The following is a 15,112-nucleotide window of genomic DNA, read 5'->3' as shown; positions in this document are numbered from 1 at the left end:
CTGATCCGTCTTGGAACATAGCACATTTGTGTTGGCAGCAATGCCAATATGTTTTATTTGGTTGGTAGATCATGTTGAGCTGGTCTTTTTAAAATTAGCTCAAATGCCTATAAAGTGTGGGCACCACAAGCTGTTCCATCAGAATCGGATGGAACAGCTGTGTTGCGCTAGTTTTTAAATTAGTCCCCAGGTGAAGAAAAACTAAATCACCTTCAATTTTATGTTAAAATTCAATGTTAAGTTACACTTCCCATCACTGTTCTTAATATGGTTAAATGTTTACTTTCTTACTGAAGAAAAAAAGAGACAACACAGAAGCCAAACTTTAAAAAAAGCATTTATCAAGGTTGATAATTGATTCTGATCAGCATGACATTGCACAATAAAGGCATGAAAAAAAACATTAAACATTAAAATAGGTATTGCATCTTCCAAAGCTAATTTTCCATTCATAAATACTTGTTGTGATTTCAGTTCACTGCAGTATCTTTTCTAAATAGCCAGAGATCACTTCTAAAAATCAGTGTGTGATGTGACACTAAATTAACGATCAGCAGACATTCTGTGGTTGTGAGAACGTGTAGTATTTTTATACAGTACAATATTGAGGGTCAAGAGTTCTCCGCATACGATTATTGGTGGCGGAGAAAGTCCAACTTTGGTCATGTGACCTTTGAAATGCGAGACCCAACACAGATGGTGAGATGGCTGAGATGACGTCCATGGTCTGTTCTCCCATACTGAAATGTGAGGATAGAATGTTAGTTACAATAACCCTAAAACTAAAGCAGAGTCACATTCTTCTTTCTTGGGATTTATGTTTTTCTAAATACAAATTCAAAGCAGAAAATAGTCAATTGACTGGCTTTCATTAACTCCCTGATGTGAAATAAATTATAGTTAACTCATATGAGTGGAACATTTTGAATTCCAGAATCTTATCTACTAGTGCAGTGCCCATTTACTGTCATTTTTTATTCTTCCTGTGGGAACATTAACTTGTTGGGCATCGCTCCTGTTTACTTCCGCCATCTCCTCACAATGCCATCCACCTGTCTTTAAACTGTATATACTGGTTCAATAATGACATTCATATGGTTGTATCTTTTTTGTATTTTCTTCACAGTTAAGTATTGCATGTTACTTGCTGATGTCCTTTTGACTCTTCCCCATTGTGGGAATAATAAACGACTTCTTATCTTATTCTGACCAGAAGTTGTCACTGTTCATGCTTTTGCAAATGTATATTTCATGGTTTTTGGAAACATGTTATTATAAATAAGTATTACAATGATTTTCCCTTTTATTAGCTCTTGGCTATGGTAAGCAATGTACTATGAGCTAAGTATAGACTGTAATGTCTGATTAATATATTTGTATGTGTTGTAATACACACAAATGCAATCGACATCGCTAAGGGAGCTGTTGTGCAGAGAAATTAGGTGTTTTTATATTGTCCTTTGCAGGAGCAAATAAATGATTGGAAAAAATGTGTGAGTCGTCTTCTTCCATGCCCTCATCCACACATGCGTTACACAGAGTCAAGTAAGAAAACTTTGTGTTCATAATACCTGGAGTTATTTTTTCTTGTAGGCTATTTCAGAAGTCTGATAAGCAATCACAATCTTCAGACCAAAGTTCACGACTTTTCAAATAAAGCTCTGTTATTCAGCTCTATATTACAGATATAATAATGTTGCAGATGAGGATCAGCTTCTGGTTTACTCCCATAAGTGCAAGTCCAATATGGTAAAAATAAAAATAATCAAAAGCACAAAATAATCTGGCAACCATTTTGACCTGCAGTTTGACCCACCTACCAACCACTGATGTAGTTTATATGAGGAAGTAGAAGAAGACAAATGTCCAACTCAGTCCACAGACTGACAATTAAGTCAATATACGTCCCTGACAAAAGTCTGGTCGCTTGGGTACAAGTTGACCTTAAGTACAAGAAAAAGATAATTTCAATCCCAACGGCTTTTGAAATAATGTTTTGGTGCCAAACGAAACTGCTGAAAAGCATTCTAACGTTCACAGCATGGTAAAGCCCACTGAGTCAGTTTTTGCAAAGACAAAAGTCTTGTCGCCTTGTCATATGATGCACCCAATCCTAGATTACAGCCTCACCTGTGATCAATTATTGATCATTCAATTAGTGGGTGTGTATAAAAAGAACCCCAGCACACCAGACCTTCACATCAACTGCAACTTGACCTCTGACAACATGCCTAAGATTCACCCTGAGACCAAAGTGTTGATTATCAAGAGGCTGAAGACCAGATCCACTGCTGAGGTGGCTGACACCTTCAATGTGTCTCAGTGTCAAGTACAAAGAATAAGAAAAAGATTTGAAGAGACTGGAGATATTTTTGGCAAGCCCAGGTCCGGCAGACCCCGCAAGACAACTGCTCGGGAGGACCGTTTGTTGGCTCGAAAATCCAAGGCCAGCCCCTTTTCCACTGCAGCAGAGCTCCAACAGGCCTGGTCCCCTCAAGTCCCGGTGTCAACCAGGACAGTTTGTAGAATTCTGTCTCGAAATGGCCTCCATGGTCGAATCAGTGCCCAGAAACCAGCACTAAACAAAAGGCAATTAAAAAAACGTGTGGCATTTGCCAAGGCCCACAGTCTGCTAAAAGGATGGACGCTGGAAAAGTGGCAGAAGGTGGATTTCTCAGATGAATCTTTGGTTGAATTACATCACATACTGGAGCCCCAGGGATCCGAGATTCACCCAGAAAACAGTTAAGTTTGGTGGCGGAAAAATCATGGTGTGGGGTTACATCCAGTATGGGGGACGATCTCAATTGGATTCAGGCCTAGGGAACATGAGGGTCAGTCAATGGCATCAATGCCTTCGTCATTTCTGGATCTGCCTAGACAATCAGGCCACATGAGGCCCGGCAGTGTCCTGCACCATGAGGAACCCAGGGCCCACTACACCAGAGTAAGGTCATACAATCGTCTGAAAATGTCATCCCAGTACCCAACAGCACTCAGGGTGCTGTTAGCTATGACATGAAGATCTATGCGACCCTCCAAGGATATGCCTCTCCAGATCAGTATCCCACCGCCAAACCGATCATGCTGGATGATGTTACAGGCAGCATTACGTTCACCACACCGTGAGCTCAGTCTTAACCCGGTCTTATCTGTGAAGAGAGCAGAGCGCCAGTGGCAAACCTGCCAATTCTGGTGTCCTTCCGCAAATGCCAATCGAGCCGCACGGTCCTGGGCTGTGAGCGCAGGTCCCACTAGAGGTTGTCTGGCCCTCATGACACCCTCATGGAGTCTGTTTCTGACAGTTTGGTCAGAGAAATGCACACCATTAGCCTGCTGGACTTCATTTTGTAGGGCTCTGGCAGTGCTCCTCCTGATCCTCCTTGCACAAAGAAGCATATACCGGTCCTGTGGCTGGGTTAGTAACCATCTACAGCCATGTCCAGCTCTCCTCCTGTCACAGCCGGTCTCCTGGTATCTCCTCCATCCTTTTGAGACTGTGCTGGGAGACACAGCAAACCTTCATGCGACTGCCCGTATGGATGTGCCATCCTGGAGGAGCTGGACTACCTTTGAAACTTGATTGGGCTGGAGATACCGCCTACTGCTACCAGTCATGACAAGGACACTAGCAGAAGACAAAACTTCACACAGCTAAAACATTGTGGCGTCATTCTTCCCAGACCACCTCTGCATGCAGTCAAAGTGATCTGGGGCCTCATTTATAAAAGAGTGTGTTGGATTCATACTAAAAGTCTACCTGTGCACAAAAGCCGAAAATGGCGAACCTAGACTTTTAGTATTTAGAAACATTCAGTTATATAAAATCGTACGCATACAAACCTGAAGGCAATGTCCCTTTTTATAAATCAGGCAACGGTTTTAAATGAGCCCCTAACTCTAAAATGACATTCTTACACACCATATGCAAATGTTGTGTAAGAAACAAAATTGCTATTGTTAAGCAGGAGGAAACCAGGAAATATAGTATGTTGATAGATGATTAATCTATTGGTGTTCAGGAAAGCATATAGAACACTATATTGAACTCTTAGTATGTGTACCGTTAAACAAACAAGACTTATTATTGCATGGAGAAATGCTTTTAACAACAACACTTGATTAAATATCTCAGTCAACACAGAGTTGTTGATGAGTAGTTTGGACTTTGGTATGATATTTGGGTCCGGAGTAAGCTCCAACCCTGTGTAGTACCTGTGTGTTGAGGGGATGCACTGCTTCAGCTCTAACTGGGGTTGGGTCTTTCTGCAGACTTCTGGATCTGTGTGGAGAAACAGATAGCATAGGTTACAGTACCAGTGCTCAGAGTGACAGATAAACTGCTGTCCAGACTGCTGACTAACTGACTAGAGCATATAAATAATCTTTTTCACTCATTCCGTGAACAAAGAGATTGACAGTGTTAAAAATATGCATATGCATCCCACTACCAGAAGACAGCAGACATGCTCTTTAGCCATTATAAAAAAAAAGGAAACATCACAAGGAGTCTAACAAGCAAATCCCCACTAAAGACCAAAAACATGACGAAAATCAAGAAGCATGGACCAAAAAACAACAGGCTGCATTAGATGTCCAAAAAATCAAGTCAAAAAAAGGGATGAACCTTGAGCAGATGGAAATATGTAATTTGATCTTTAACTGAGCTATACACTAGTTTTACTTAAATTAGACACTGAAGAAAGCTGATTTAGAAAGAAAAAAAAACACCTCAGCGACAGGCAGAAATGTTACTGTACCTGTTGTGATTGTTCTTTTAGGAAATCTGGTAGCTGAAATTCACCTTTAAAAACCTGGGAAAACAAAGGACCAGGTTTAGAACTCGACAAATGTATTAAATCTGCATGAAATCATCATCTGGATTACCATGGTGAAGATTTACTGGATTCGTTTTTATTAATCAATTGGATCAGGGTTCTTACACCATTCTTTAAGTCAATCTAATGCTTTTTAAGACCTTAAAAAATTTAATTTAAAGGGATAGTTAACCCTAAAATGAAAATCCTCTCATTATCTACCCACCACTACGTTATAAGCCTTAAGATAGGGGATGGAGCGATGCTAACAAGCACCCTGCACTTCAATTGTATGGATTTGGTTGCAACAAAGTTTACCCCTGAAACAATACTTCACCCATCTCTCCATCAGCATAGTGGTGAGTAGATGTGTGAAGTTTCATTTTTTTGTGAACTATCCCTTTAGTTTCATTGATCTTAATTTAGGAGCATTTAAGGAGCCGTGGAAACCCTGCGGTAAATTAGATATATGTAAAACAGCATAATTCACAGCTTTTAGTCCAACACACTGTGACTTGTATTTAACTTGTAGTGACACTATGTTGTGTGAGGTAAACATTTGCAAGAGAAAAGCTTGAAACTGTTCGACACGTGCAAGGAACTTCACACAGCTCCTAGTGTAAAACAGGCCTCATACAGACATATGTTGTTTGGTCTTAGCTTGTTTACACTGAACCAAACAAAGCCTCCAGTGTAACATTTCAAAACAGCACAGTGGCATTTCATACTCAGGACGCACTCACTGTTTTTATATATCAGGGCGCTGTCAGCCTCTCCCTTTTACACAGACATCGATCCAGCCCTCTGTCTATCTCCACTGCCAGCATACAGGCATCCGCATGCCATATTTGTACCTGTTATACAAAGTATGGGGCTGTATGAAGGATCCACATTCCTGTCTTGAACAGGCTGTGTAAAAGGGCTATAGTTTCACCCCAGGGGGCTGACATGAGATAAGCCTGAGACAGGGACAGTTTGCTGGCAGGAGGCTGACTAAGTGTTTAAAAAAGGTCACATCAAGCGAGAGGGAGAGTGGAGGTCAATATCCTAGAGGTTACTTGGGTGCACTGTGCTCTCCTGTACACAGAGAGAATTTTAGTTTGTGTGTTGGAACTATTTTTTAAGAGACTGTAACTGTATATGGACAGTAATTCACCACCATCTTTGACTGAAAACATCACTGTAGCACAGGGGTGCCCAACATTATCTTGTCGGTAGATCTTGTTGAGCTGGTCATTTTAAGAGTAGCTCACAAGCCTATAAAGTTCGGGCACCCCTGCTGTAGCATAAGCTGCAAGCCAGAGAAGAGGAATGTGGAAGAAAGGCTGGACAATGAGTAACAGCAGTGTAATGCTTGACAGAAGCTCAATATCAGAGGAATTTACCTGATAAAGATTGGAAACAGGAGGATACAGTTACTACTGCGCTACAACAGTAGTAGTAGCGTCTCTGGCTGAGGTAGACCGGTCATCCTCCAACCAGAAGGTCAGCGGTTCCATCCCAGTCTTCCCCATCTGCATGCCAATGGATCCATAATGTTTGTGTGAATAGCAAAAACTGAACTGTAAAGCGCATTGAGTGGTCATCAACACTAGAAAAGCGCTGAATTAATACAGACCATTTACCATTTACTACTGTAGGGGACAGCAGTGAGCAAGCGCTGCCAAGCTGTGGGGATAGTTCGCCTTCGGGAAGAAAAACCTTTCAGTTTCAGCAGCGGAATCAGGCTAAGGAAAATATCCTGCTTTGTGTTCATATTGTGCCATTCCTGTCCAAGAGCTTTGAAGGGAGGGTTTCCTAGAAAGGTACTAGTGGCCTTATTTGACACCCTCCAAGACTATTCTCCCTTCAACACTGTACGTAGTGTTTATGTGGGAACTGTTTTTCTGTTAAGAAGACAGAAGAAAGCCATGAATTTTTTAGAACAGTATTAGAGCTAACAAACACGTCTCTGTCCCTGTAACAAAGCATATTTCAGGTTAGCAGGTGGAAAACCTTAATCAGTGCTAGCTTAATCGGGAAGTGTTGTAAATACGTTTGTGACAAAGTCAGATAAACATTGTGTTTCACTGCAGAATAAACAGAGAAAATTATCTTTCACTTGAGTTTTAATGTTTATCTGATGAATTTATGTCACAAACAAACTTTGTGTCTGTTTCAAAATAGAAGCACTCCAGCCTTTCTGTTGACGGAATCCATTCTTTTGCTAATATAGATTTTTTCCGCTCTATATTTGAAAGAGCGGAAGATGAATATTGTATATTACTGGTATTTGTTTGAGTACACAGGGCTACTTTTATACAAGGAAAGAGTCATCGTTATGGCCAAATACAAGTCAAAGCCTATATGTAAAATCGTTGAGCTGCAGTACAGTGTTAATTTTGGCAGCTATTTTTGATTTAGTCTTAGTCTTTTGACGAAAATGCATATTAGTTTTAGTCACATTTAGTCATTTTTATCCTTCTTAGTTTTAGTCTAGTTTTAGTCGACGAAAACGAATTACATTTTAGTCTAGTTTTAGTCGACGAAAACAAATTACATTTTAGTCTAGTTTTAGTCACATTTAATAGCCACATTAAACTCCTTACCTTCCCTTCTCAGGTCCAGGGACCCCCTGTGTTGTGTCTACAACTGCATACTAGTCTAGCTTTCAGTACTTAGGTTGTCCATTAGATATCCCTCCTATAGGTCTATAGCAGGGGTCGGCAACCTTTACTATCAAAAGAGCCATTTTGCCCCCTCTTCCCCCAAATAAAATTTGTCTGGAGCCGCAAAACATATTTGATAACAAAGCTGATAAAATTTTATATAAAGTTATACTATACTAATCTGTAGATTATTGCATTTATGAAATTATAGAACAACAATAAAGAAAACTGTTGACATTTTATTTATTTTTACCTGTTACAACAAAGGGAAACACCAAATGCTTATGAAGAGAAGAAAATACACAGGCAAGTGTAGGCCTACTTTGAAATAAATTAAACGCAGAACTATGCAGGGTTATTTGAGTCATCCCCATATTTGTGGGAAATGTATGAAATAAGAAGTACCCTATTTTGAAATAAATAAAAAAATATAGCTGCAGCCTATATATTTTAGTTGGCGTTGGCGAAATGTGAAAACAAAAAGTGAAAGCAGATCAGACTGGAGGAGGAAACTGAAGCTCGGTAGAAACCAACTGCAGCCTCTGCTCTGATCCAGAAGCTGCGGCGCTGATCTCAGCGCAGCTGAGACCAGAGAAACTCTGTGTTTTCACTGTTTCCATAGTTAAGAAGCCGGTGAGTCAGTGACCGGCCTGCTTCACGTGAACAAGCTCTGATCTCACTGTGTCTCTCTGAGCGAGTGCGCGGGGGCGGAGCCTCGGGACCGTTGCGCTGTCTGGGAGCACACACACACACACGCACACACACACAGACACACACACTCGCCGCTCCGGGTACTTCATGACGGCCTGATACGATTATGTTTTTAAAAATTGTTGTGACTTAGTCAACCGCCAACATTTTCGTTTCGTCTCGTCTCGTTAACGAAAATTAAAATAGACTTCGTCATAGTTTTTATTTTCAAAGATCCATTTCGTTACGTCTTCGTCTCGTCTTAGTCATTGGAAAAGGGGCGTTAACGAATATTTTTCGTTATCGTTATCGTCAACGAAATTAACACTGCTGCAGTAGCAGCTCCTCTGCAAAAAATATTGTTAAACTGAAGCTTAATATTCTGCATTGAACAGATGGTATGAATACAAATTAATATTAATGTGAATATTGTGCATTGAATAGATAAAGTTGCACAACTGCATTTCTTTGTGTATATATGCTTGTACATTCAGCCTTTAACAGAAATTGCAGAAAATAAGTGGGTTTTTTGGAAGATATCAGGGTGGTAGCTCTCGGCTTACATTTTGGAATTAAAAAGTGATCTTGGACTCGAAAAGGTTGGTGACCAGTGATTTAGGTAAAACACAGGGTCAAAGATCAGCTGAAAGTTTCTATTATCTCACTTTAAAGTCAAACATCCAGACAGTCTTGATATGAATGTTTCATTTATATTCTTTCATCAACAATAGGTTTCTATTATAGAGCTAATAGACAGAGAGTAGTACGAGAGTGATGTAATAAATGGAAATATTTAATGTGTACCTGTGTTGGAGCTCCATGGAGATGGAGGAGTGGTCTAAAGTCCTGTGCTCTCTTTCTAGGCGCCAGTGATTAAAACTTCCCCAAAACAAATAACTAGTTTTTAAACCACCCAATGTGTCTTCATGCATGCTTGCATGTTTAGCTGATGTTGATCATTCAAGGGATGTATGTTTAAAACACATAAAGATGAGGCTGGGTTTGTGTCCTTCGCAGGCGACAGATTGAACTGTACTTCAGAGAGAAAACAGATGGAGATGGAGGTGTCCCTCTTGGAAAGGCCCAGTGTCTGCATGATTGGGAAACTGTAGTAACCTGAAGCAATCCTCTGAAATCAAGTCTGTAAGCTCAGAGTGATCTTTAAAAATGGTTATGAAAGGCAGACTATTCATCTGGTGAAAGATTACAATATGGTCAGTCTGAAAAGGGTCCTCTGATTAATAAGACAGGACTTGCTGGTGAGTCAGCTGACTCACTGAAATGCTGTGTACCTTTTTACCGTTATCATTCCAGAGCATAGACAGCCAGCTGACCTCTGAAATTTAGATGAAACAACTCCAAGCAGCACTCTACTGCTCATTAGACTCTTCCTCTAAATAATGAACGAGTTTCTAATAATAATTATAACAAGTCTGTTATTTTGTATTCACCCTATCGTTCTCTATAATTTGCATTTTTTAAATATCTTCAGGTCATTTGTCCTTTTTTTCTTGTAGACAAATATATTTGTATGTTGTTTTGTGTGTTTTAATGCAATATTTTGAAATCATGATTTGTTGTAGTAGTATGCTGTGTTGACTGTTATTTATTCAACTTAAGTTCTTGAAGATATTGGTTGTAAGGATGATTGAGTTGACTCAACTCAAACTGTTATGATCAAAGATCAGACTTTATCCAATAATTAAGATTAAGATATAGTCTAAAACATCGTACAGCAGCAAGTCCTTTTTACAAAGCAAATCTAAGTTCCTCCACCAATCAAATAATACACATCATTGCAACAGTATTTCTTGGGGGGTAAATAATTATTTCCTCGTCTGTTTAATGCTTTGTTTGATAGTCTATTTTGACCTTTTTTATATAAGACTGAGACAGACATGTTTGAACGAGTCACTGAAGGGGTTGGACTGTCGTCACAGGAACTAGGTGAGCAGAAACCCTGTGAGGCTGCCTCAACATGTCTAAGCAAAGCCAGGCAAAGTTGAGTTAGGGAGGGACCAGCATAGTCAGGTCAGCCAAGGTGCCTGCTGGTACCCGCAGCAGGTCAGTCCTGTGTGCAAGTGCCAAACTAAACCCTGCAGAGTTTCAGCTTCAGTATAATGGCTTGGGCTCACTGTGATTAAAGGCCGGCGCATGCTTCTGCGTTTTCAGGGGCCCGCAAGTGCAAGAGCACTTCCGGGCCCCTTACGTACTTACGTATCCCTTCTTAGTTGCGTCGCCCAATTTTTCTAACTAGACGGCAAAGCTCCGCAAGCTTCACGAAGCCCGTAAGGCTGTGATTGGTCTGCTTACTACATCCTTTCAGGAGTCGCATTTCCGGTTTCATGCCCCATAATACTGGCGGAAACCACGGAAGATTTAGAAGAACAAATATGGACCAAATAGAAGAGCGTTTTGCAGAAGGGATCCAAAACTATGACCACTAGTATAACCTGTCACTGACTGGCGGATTTGTCCGCCAGAAAAAGGCTATGAGGAGCCGCTGTGGCGATGTAAATAAACAGTCTACGCGACTGCCACACACAAAGAAGGGCCGACTTCAAAAAACATTACTCCGCCTAGTGGTGTGGCGGTGAATTGCTTTGCATCAAGCGCAACCCTTGGGGAACCATGAATTAAAACGAGTCCGTCGACACAGCCGTGTGAAAAGTCGCAGGCGCCGTTGCAGAAGCATGCGCCGGCCTTAAGCCCCTGGTCACAGGGGGTTAAACGTGGTAAAGTATTTGAAAAGCTGCCAATGTTGAGTTACAGTTGGCAGGAAGAAAATTTTCAGCTGTACACTTGGCAACTTCCACCCTCTTTAAAGGGAAACTTTTCAGGAATACAATTACCATAAAACAATATGCTTGTATCTCAACCACACATACTTTGTTCAGCAGACTCTCTCTTGTTGTATAGGAAGGGACTCACAGTACCTGTACCTACTGTACGTCAAAAACTCAAGTCATCATCTCAAATTTAAGATTAATGATACAAAGTCAATACAGTACCTTTACTATAAATCTGTGTGCATGCACCAGGCTTCTCCATGGATCACAAACATTAACTCAGTCTGAGTGTTAATTTTAGCAAAAAGAGCAAGCTGCAGCCTTCAAGAGACTTCAAATTTCTCCTGAGCAAATCACACTCTTCTTTTTATCCTCATCCAACCTAAGCTTTCATGAATACTAATCTCTCTTGAGGTTTCAGAGCCAAATGGTGGGCATTGATGAAGGCCTGGAATCAATAGGATATGATTAGCTTCCACATCATTAACAGTCCCTGTATCAATATAAAGGAAAAGGTCCAGCCACAGACGTGAATACACAAGGAACTTTACGCACATTTGTTTGTAACCTCACCACTTACTCATATTATCATTGTTACTGTGGAGAAACTGAGAACTTATTGATCCCAATATCCATTTCTCACCAGGGATCAGAACAACTGCAAAGCCACTTAAAAGCTATTGATTGCGGTTCCCAGAGCCAGCCCTGACACGACTAATTTACAGCACGCACAGAACAACCTCTACCAACAGAAAGACATGATGCCTGGACAGAGAGCAGAGGTCCAAGTGTTCACCATTGGTTGAAAAGATACATAAGGATGTTATGTGGAAGATTTTCTCAAATTAGCTCATGTAAAATGTTTTGTAAACTTGCCACTGAACTTTAATGGTACTGGCAAATTTGAGACCTAAACCCAAGCGAGATCAGAGAATATTAGCTCAACACAATGTTGGCTGTGTGCACAGAACATCTTACCACAGAACATCACATATTTACTTGCAAAAAGGCCTCCATGGACTGACTATTTGCACAGTCAAACAACAATAAGGGAACATTCCTGAATGAATGAATGAAATTTGAAAATAATCTAAACCAAACTCAGCCTTCATCCATGGCTAGGACTAAAATGGTACCAATGAAAGACAGCCATAAATAGCTTTAAAGCTTGAACCGTTTTGTATTTAATTAAAATAAAGACAAAGTTTTATGGGAACATATGTATCCACTCCTACTGCTTTGATAAAAGGGATGACACCATTTAAATGGATTCAATTCAATCCAGCTGAGTCTTCACAGTATCTTCACAATACACAAACAACAGTACCACTGAGATAAGGCTGATCTGCCCAGGTCAAGCTCCCCGAAAATATGTAACACTGTTCAACAAACTGCTTCCAAAGTACTGGATGCACACTGCATATTGTGTGGTGAAATCAGGTCTGAAGAAGAGATGAGACAGAAGGTAAATATTTGGATGGAGCTGGGAGAAAACTCAAGGCAACAGAGTACTACCCCCCCCCCTACTTGTGGTCAGACATATTTTTCCATAGAAATTCCCTCTCCACTCACATCTCACACAAATGTTTTCCGTTTGACTCACAACAGTTTTGACAACATGATGAATTTAATCAAATTCCTTCTACTCCCACCCCCACCCTTCATTCCGCGTAAACAAATGGAAAAGTCCTCTCAAAACTTTGGAAAAATATTTTGGCTAAAACTCCAAACTGGATTAAAGACAAATCTACCGAGCACCATTGTCCTAGACTTTCGCCATCATTAACAAACTCACATAATGCAAAACACAGTAGAACTTTATATGTACCTCAAAATCAGGACTGAAAAAAAGGACATTCTGATGTGGCTGATGTTCTTTTTTACTGTGAGTTGTTCAACTGCTGGTATTCTGAGACACCCCTCCCCCCACCACTACCAGCCTGCCTATGCTATTTAGGTTTCTCTGTGTGCGCAGATTCTTGCCACTGGGTGATGAGTCATGCTGCGGATGTACGAGTCAAAGATTTATGTGATCAGGAAAATACTTTCTATGTTTTAACAATAATGAAAGAAGTCAGAATTGGGAGAGACATAATTGTTAATATCACACAAAATTGTCTGGTGTTTTTAAAATGAATTTTATATATATATATATATATTAAGAGATGGCCTCCTGCTTGTAACAACCAAACACGCATATGGCACTAACAATCACTGCTGAAGAGATCCCCATCTTTGACGACTGCGACCGTGGCTGATGCAGTGCAGGTAAGGAAAACTAATACAGTGAAACTGGATATAGTGATCACAGATATAAAATCAACCATTTGTATGGATCAAAAAGCTTGGAACAGAACAGTTCCTATACAGATGCTATTTAAATAATTTGTTATAGTAATCAGGCAGTCCTCTTACAGTGCTCAATTAGGGTCTTTTCATACATGTTTTGACTGTAAAAAAGTAAAATTTACATTTTTTACGAGCTCTGTCAGTTATTTAATGCTCCTCTCTGTGTCTCCATCATTTATGCTGCCCACTGCAAACTGAATCGAGCCCACTCTACAAACATTGACTAAGGGTACTAATTCTGTTGTTTTTACACAGTATGACTTTACACATGTGTCCAATAACACTGTGTGGTTGTGTGTCGGTGTGTGTTTGTGAGTGAGTACATTTGTGTCAGCACGAGAGAGAGAGACAGAGAGAGGGGGACGGGCTGATGAATGCGCAGCTATGAAGAAACTCATTTAAGAAAAGCATCGACCATTATGTGGTGATCAGTGTGGATATTATGGTGTAATTTCAAACAAATCAACTTTGAAACTGTAGCGGGTCAGTCGTACTATTCCAAGTACTGGACTTGTTAGATGTAAACTCTGCCTATACAGTGCGCTTCAAGACTCCATTCAGAGGACCTCTGAGTAACATGCCACAAACCTGGCATGGCTAAAGGCACCAACAGCTCTAGATCCCAGATTCAAGAACTTCAGGTGCCGTCCAAGAGCACAGTGGAAAACAGTCTGGCAGAATCTGAGTGCGATGATGATGGACATCGCAGTGCTCCAAAAATGAAATTGAAACACCCACCAAAGAACAAGATGGCCATCCAACTTATAGGGTCAATGGTGTTTCTTTGTTTAATAAGTCTGTAATTTATTATGGCTGTTGGCAATTCCAAGCCGTCCCTGGGACTTTTTTACTCAGAAAAGATGGAGAGAGAAAGAGGAAAAGAGATAAGCTTGAGAGACACAGTGAACTTGACAGGGGCAAGCGCAGGGATCTCTAGATCTCTGTGTCAGAACCTTGTCCTGTCACTACTGGGGTAGCTGTGGTAGGAAAAGCTATGTGAGTAAATGACAGATTAGAGAGAGTTGGTTTACAGAGAGAACAGGAGAGGACCCGGCCGTCTCTCCCCGGAGCCGGTGAGATGATGGTGGGGGGCGGTCCAAGGACATGTAGCGAGACTCCCTACATGGGCATGGTTCAACGTATGACGTACTTTTCGGTCGTTATCCCATTGGACGCACTCAAGTGTATCGTTTCTGGCATAGAGGAACCATAACAAATCGCGGGAGTTGTTTGTTTCCAGAGTTTTGTGGACTGTAGACATGCCAGATACCCATATTAATGTGTAGAAGTACTACAAAAGTGGAATTTTCATAATATGTCTCCTTTAATGAATGACATGAGTTATGTTTCAGTGTTCCAGCATTGGACAGCACAAATATACCAACAAATCATAAATCACAAATCCCCCCCCCCCATTTAGCTGATCTGTCTCTCAACTCCTCTGAGTCTTGGGTGAGACACTGCCCCATTTCACTCACACACACATGAACGAGGCGGTTAATGTCAAACAGTGGCAACGAAAAGTGAAAAGTGTGAATATAGGGTTTCCACTGCGGACCACCAATGATAGATTATTAGCGTCGCTGCTTTATGATCAGATCAGAAGCAGTGGTTAGTTTTTAACGTATCAGAGTCTCTGGGCCCTAGAAGGATGTTATGAAAATGAAAATGTCACTTGATAGAAAAAAGGTCCCCACCCCTGGTGAAGATGATTATATTGTTGATGTGTTGGTGTGACAGAGCATGAGAGAGCAAGAGAAAGACCAAGGGCGAGACAACTAGAGTTTCTTATTACATAGTTTCACTGCTGACACTCAAT

The 15,112-nt window shown here is 40.7% G+C and overlaps 1 protein-coding gene across 5 annotated transcripts in view; it reads right to left on the bottom strand.

Moving 5' to 3' along the window:
- Positions 1–314: 314 nt before the first annotated feature.
- tpst1 (tyrosylprotein sulfotransferase 1) overlaps positions 315–15,112 on the bottom strand; it is a 37,697-nt gene continuing 22,899 nt past the window's right edge. Inside the window, exons 5-7 of one of the 5 annotated variants that reach the window (XM_061072811.1) lie at positions 4,761–4,814; positions 4,216–4,282; positions 315–740 (exon numbers count right to left, since the gene is read on the bottom strand). In XM_061072811.1, coding sequence (XP_060928794.1) covers positions 4,247–4,282; positions 4,761–4,814 — 90 coding nt within the window. In that variant the 3' untranslated portion in view covers positions 315–740; positions 4,216–4,246. Of the gene's footprint in view, positions 741–4,215; positions 4,283–4,754; positions 4,815–6,202; positions 6,332–6,442; positions 6,704–15,112 lie in introns of those variants that run through there. The other 4 variants (XM_061072812.1, XM_061072810.1, XM_061072809.1 and 1 more) reach the window with 4 other exon arrangements.

Source organism: Limanda limanda, chromosome 6 (genome assembly GCF_963576545.1).
Source record: "Limanda limanda chromosome 6, fLimLim1.1, whole genome shotgun sequence".
Taxonomy (NCBI): domain Eukaryota; kingdom Metazoa; phylum Chordata; class Actinopteri; order Pleuronectiformes; family Pleuronectidae; genus Limanda; species Limanda limanda.
The sequence above is the reverse complement of the archived record's forward strand: the minus strand, read 5'-3'. Positions and strand labels throughout refer to the sequence as shown.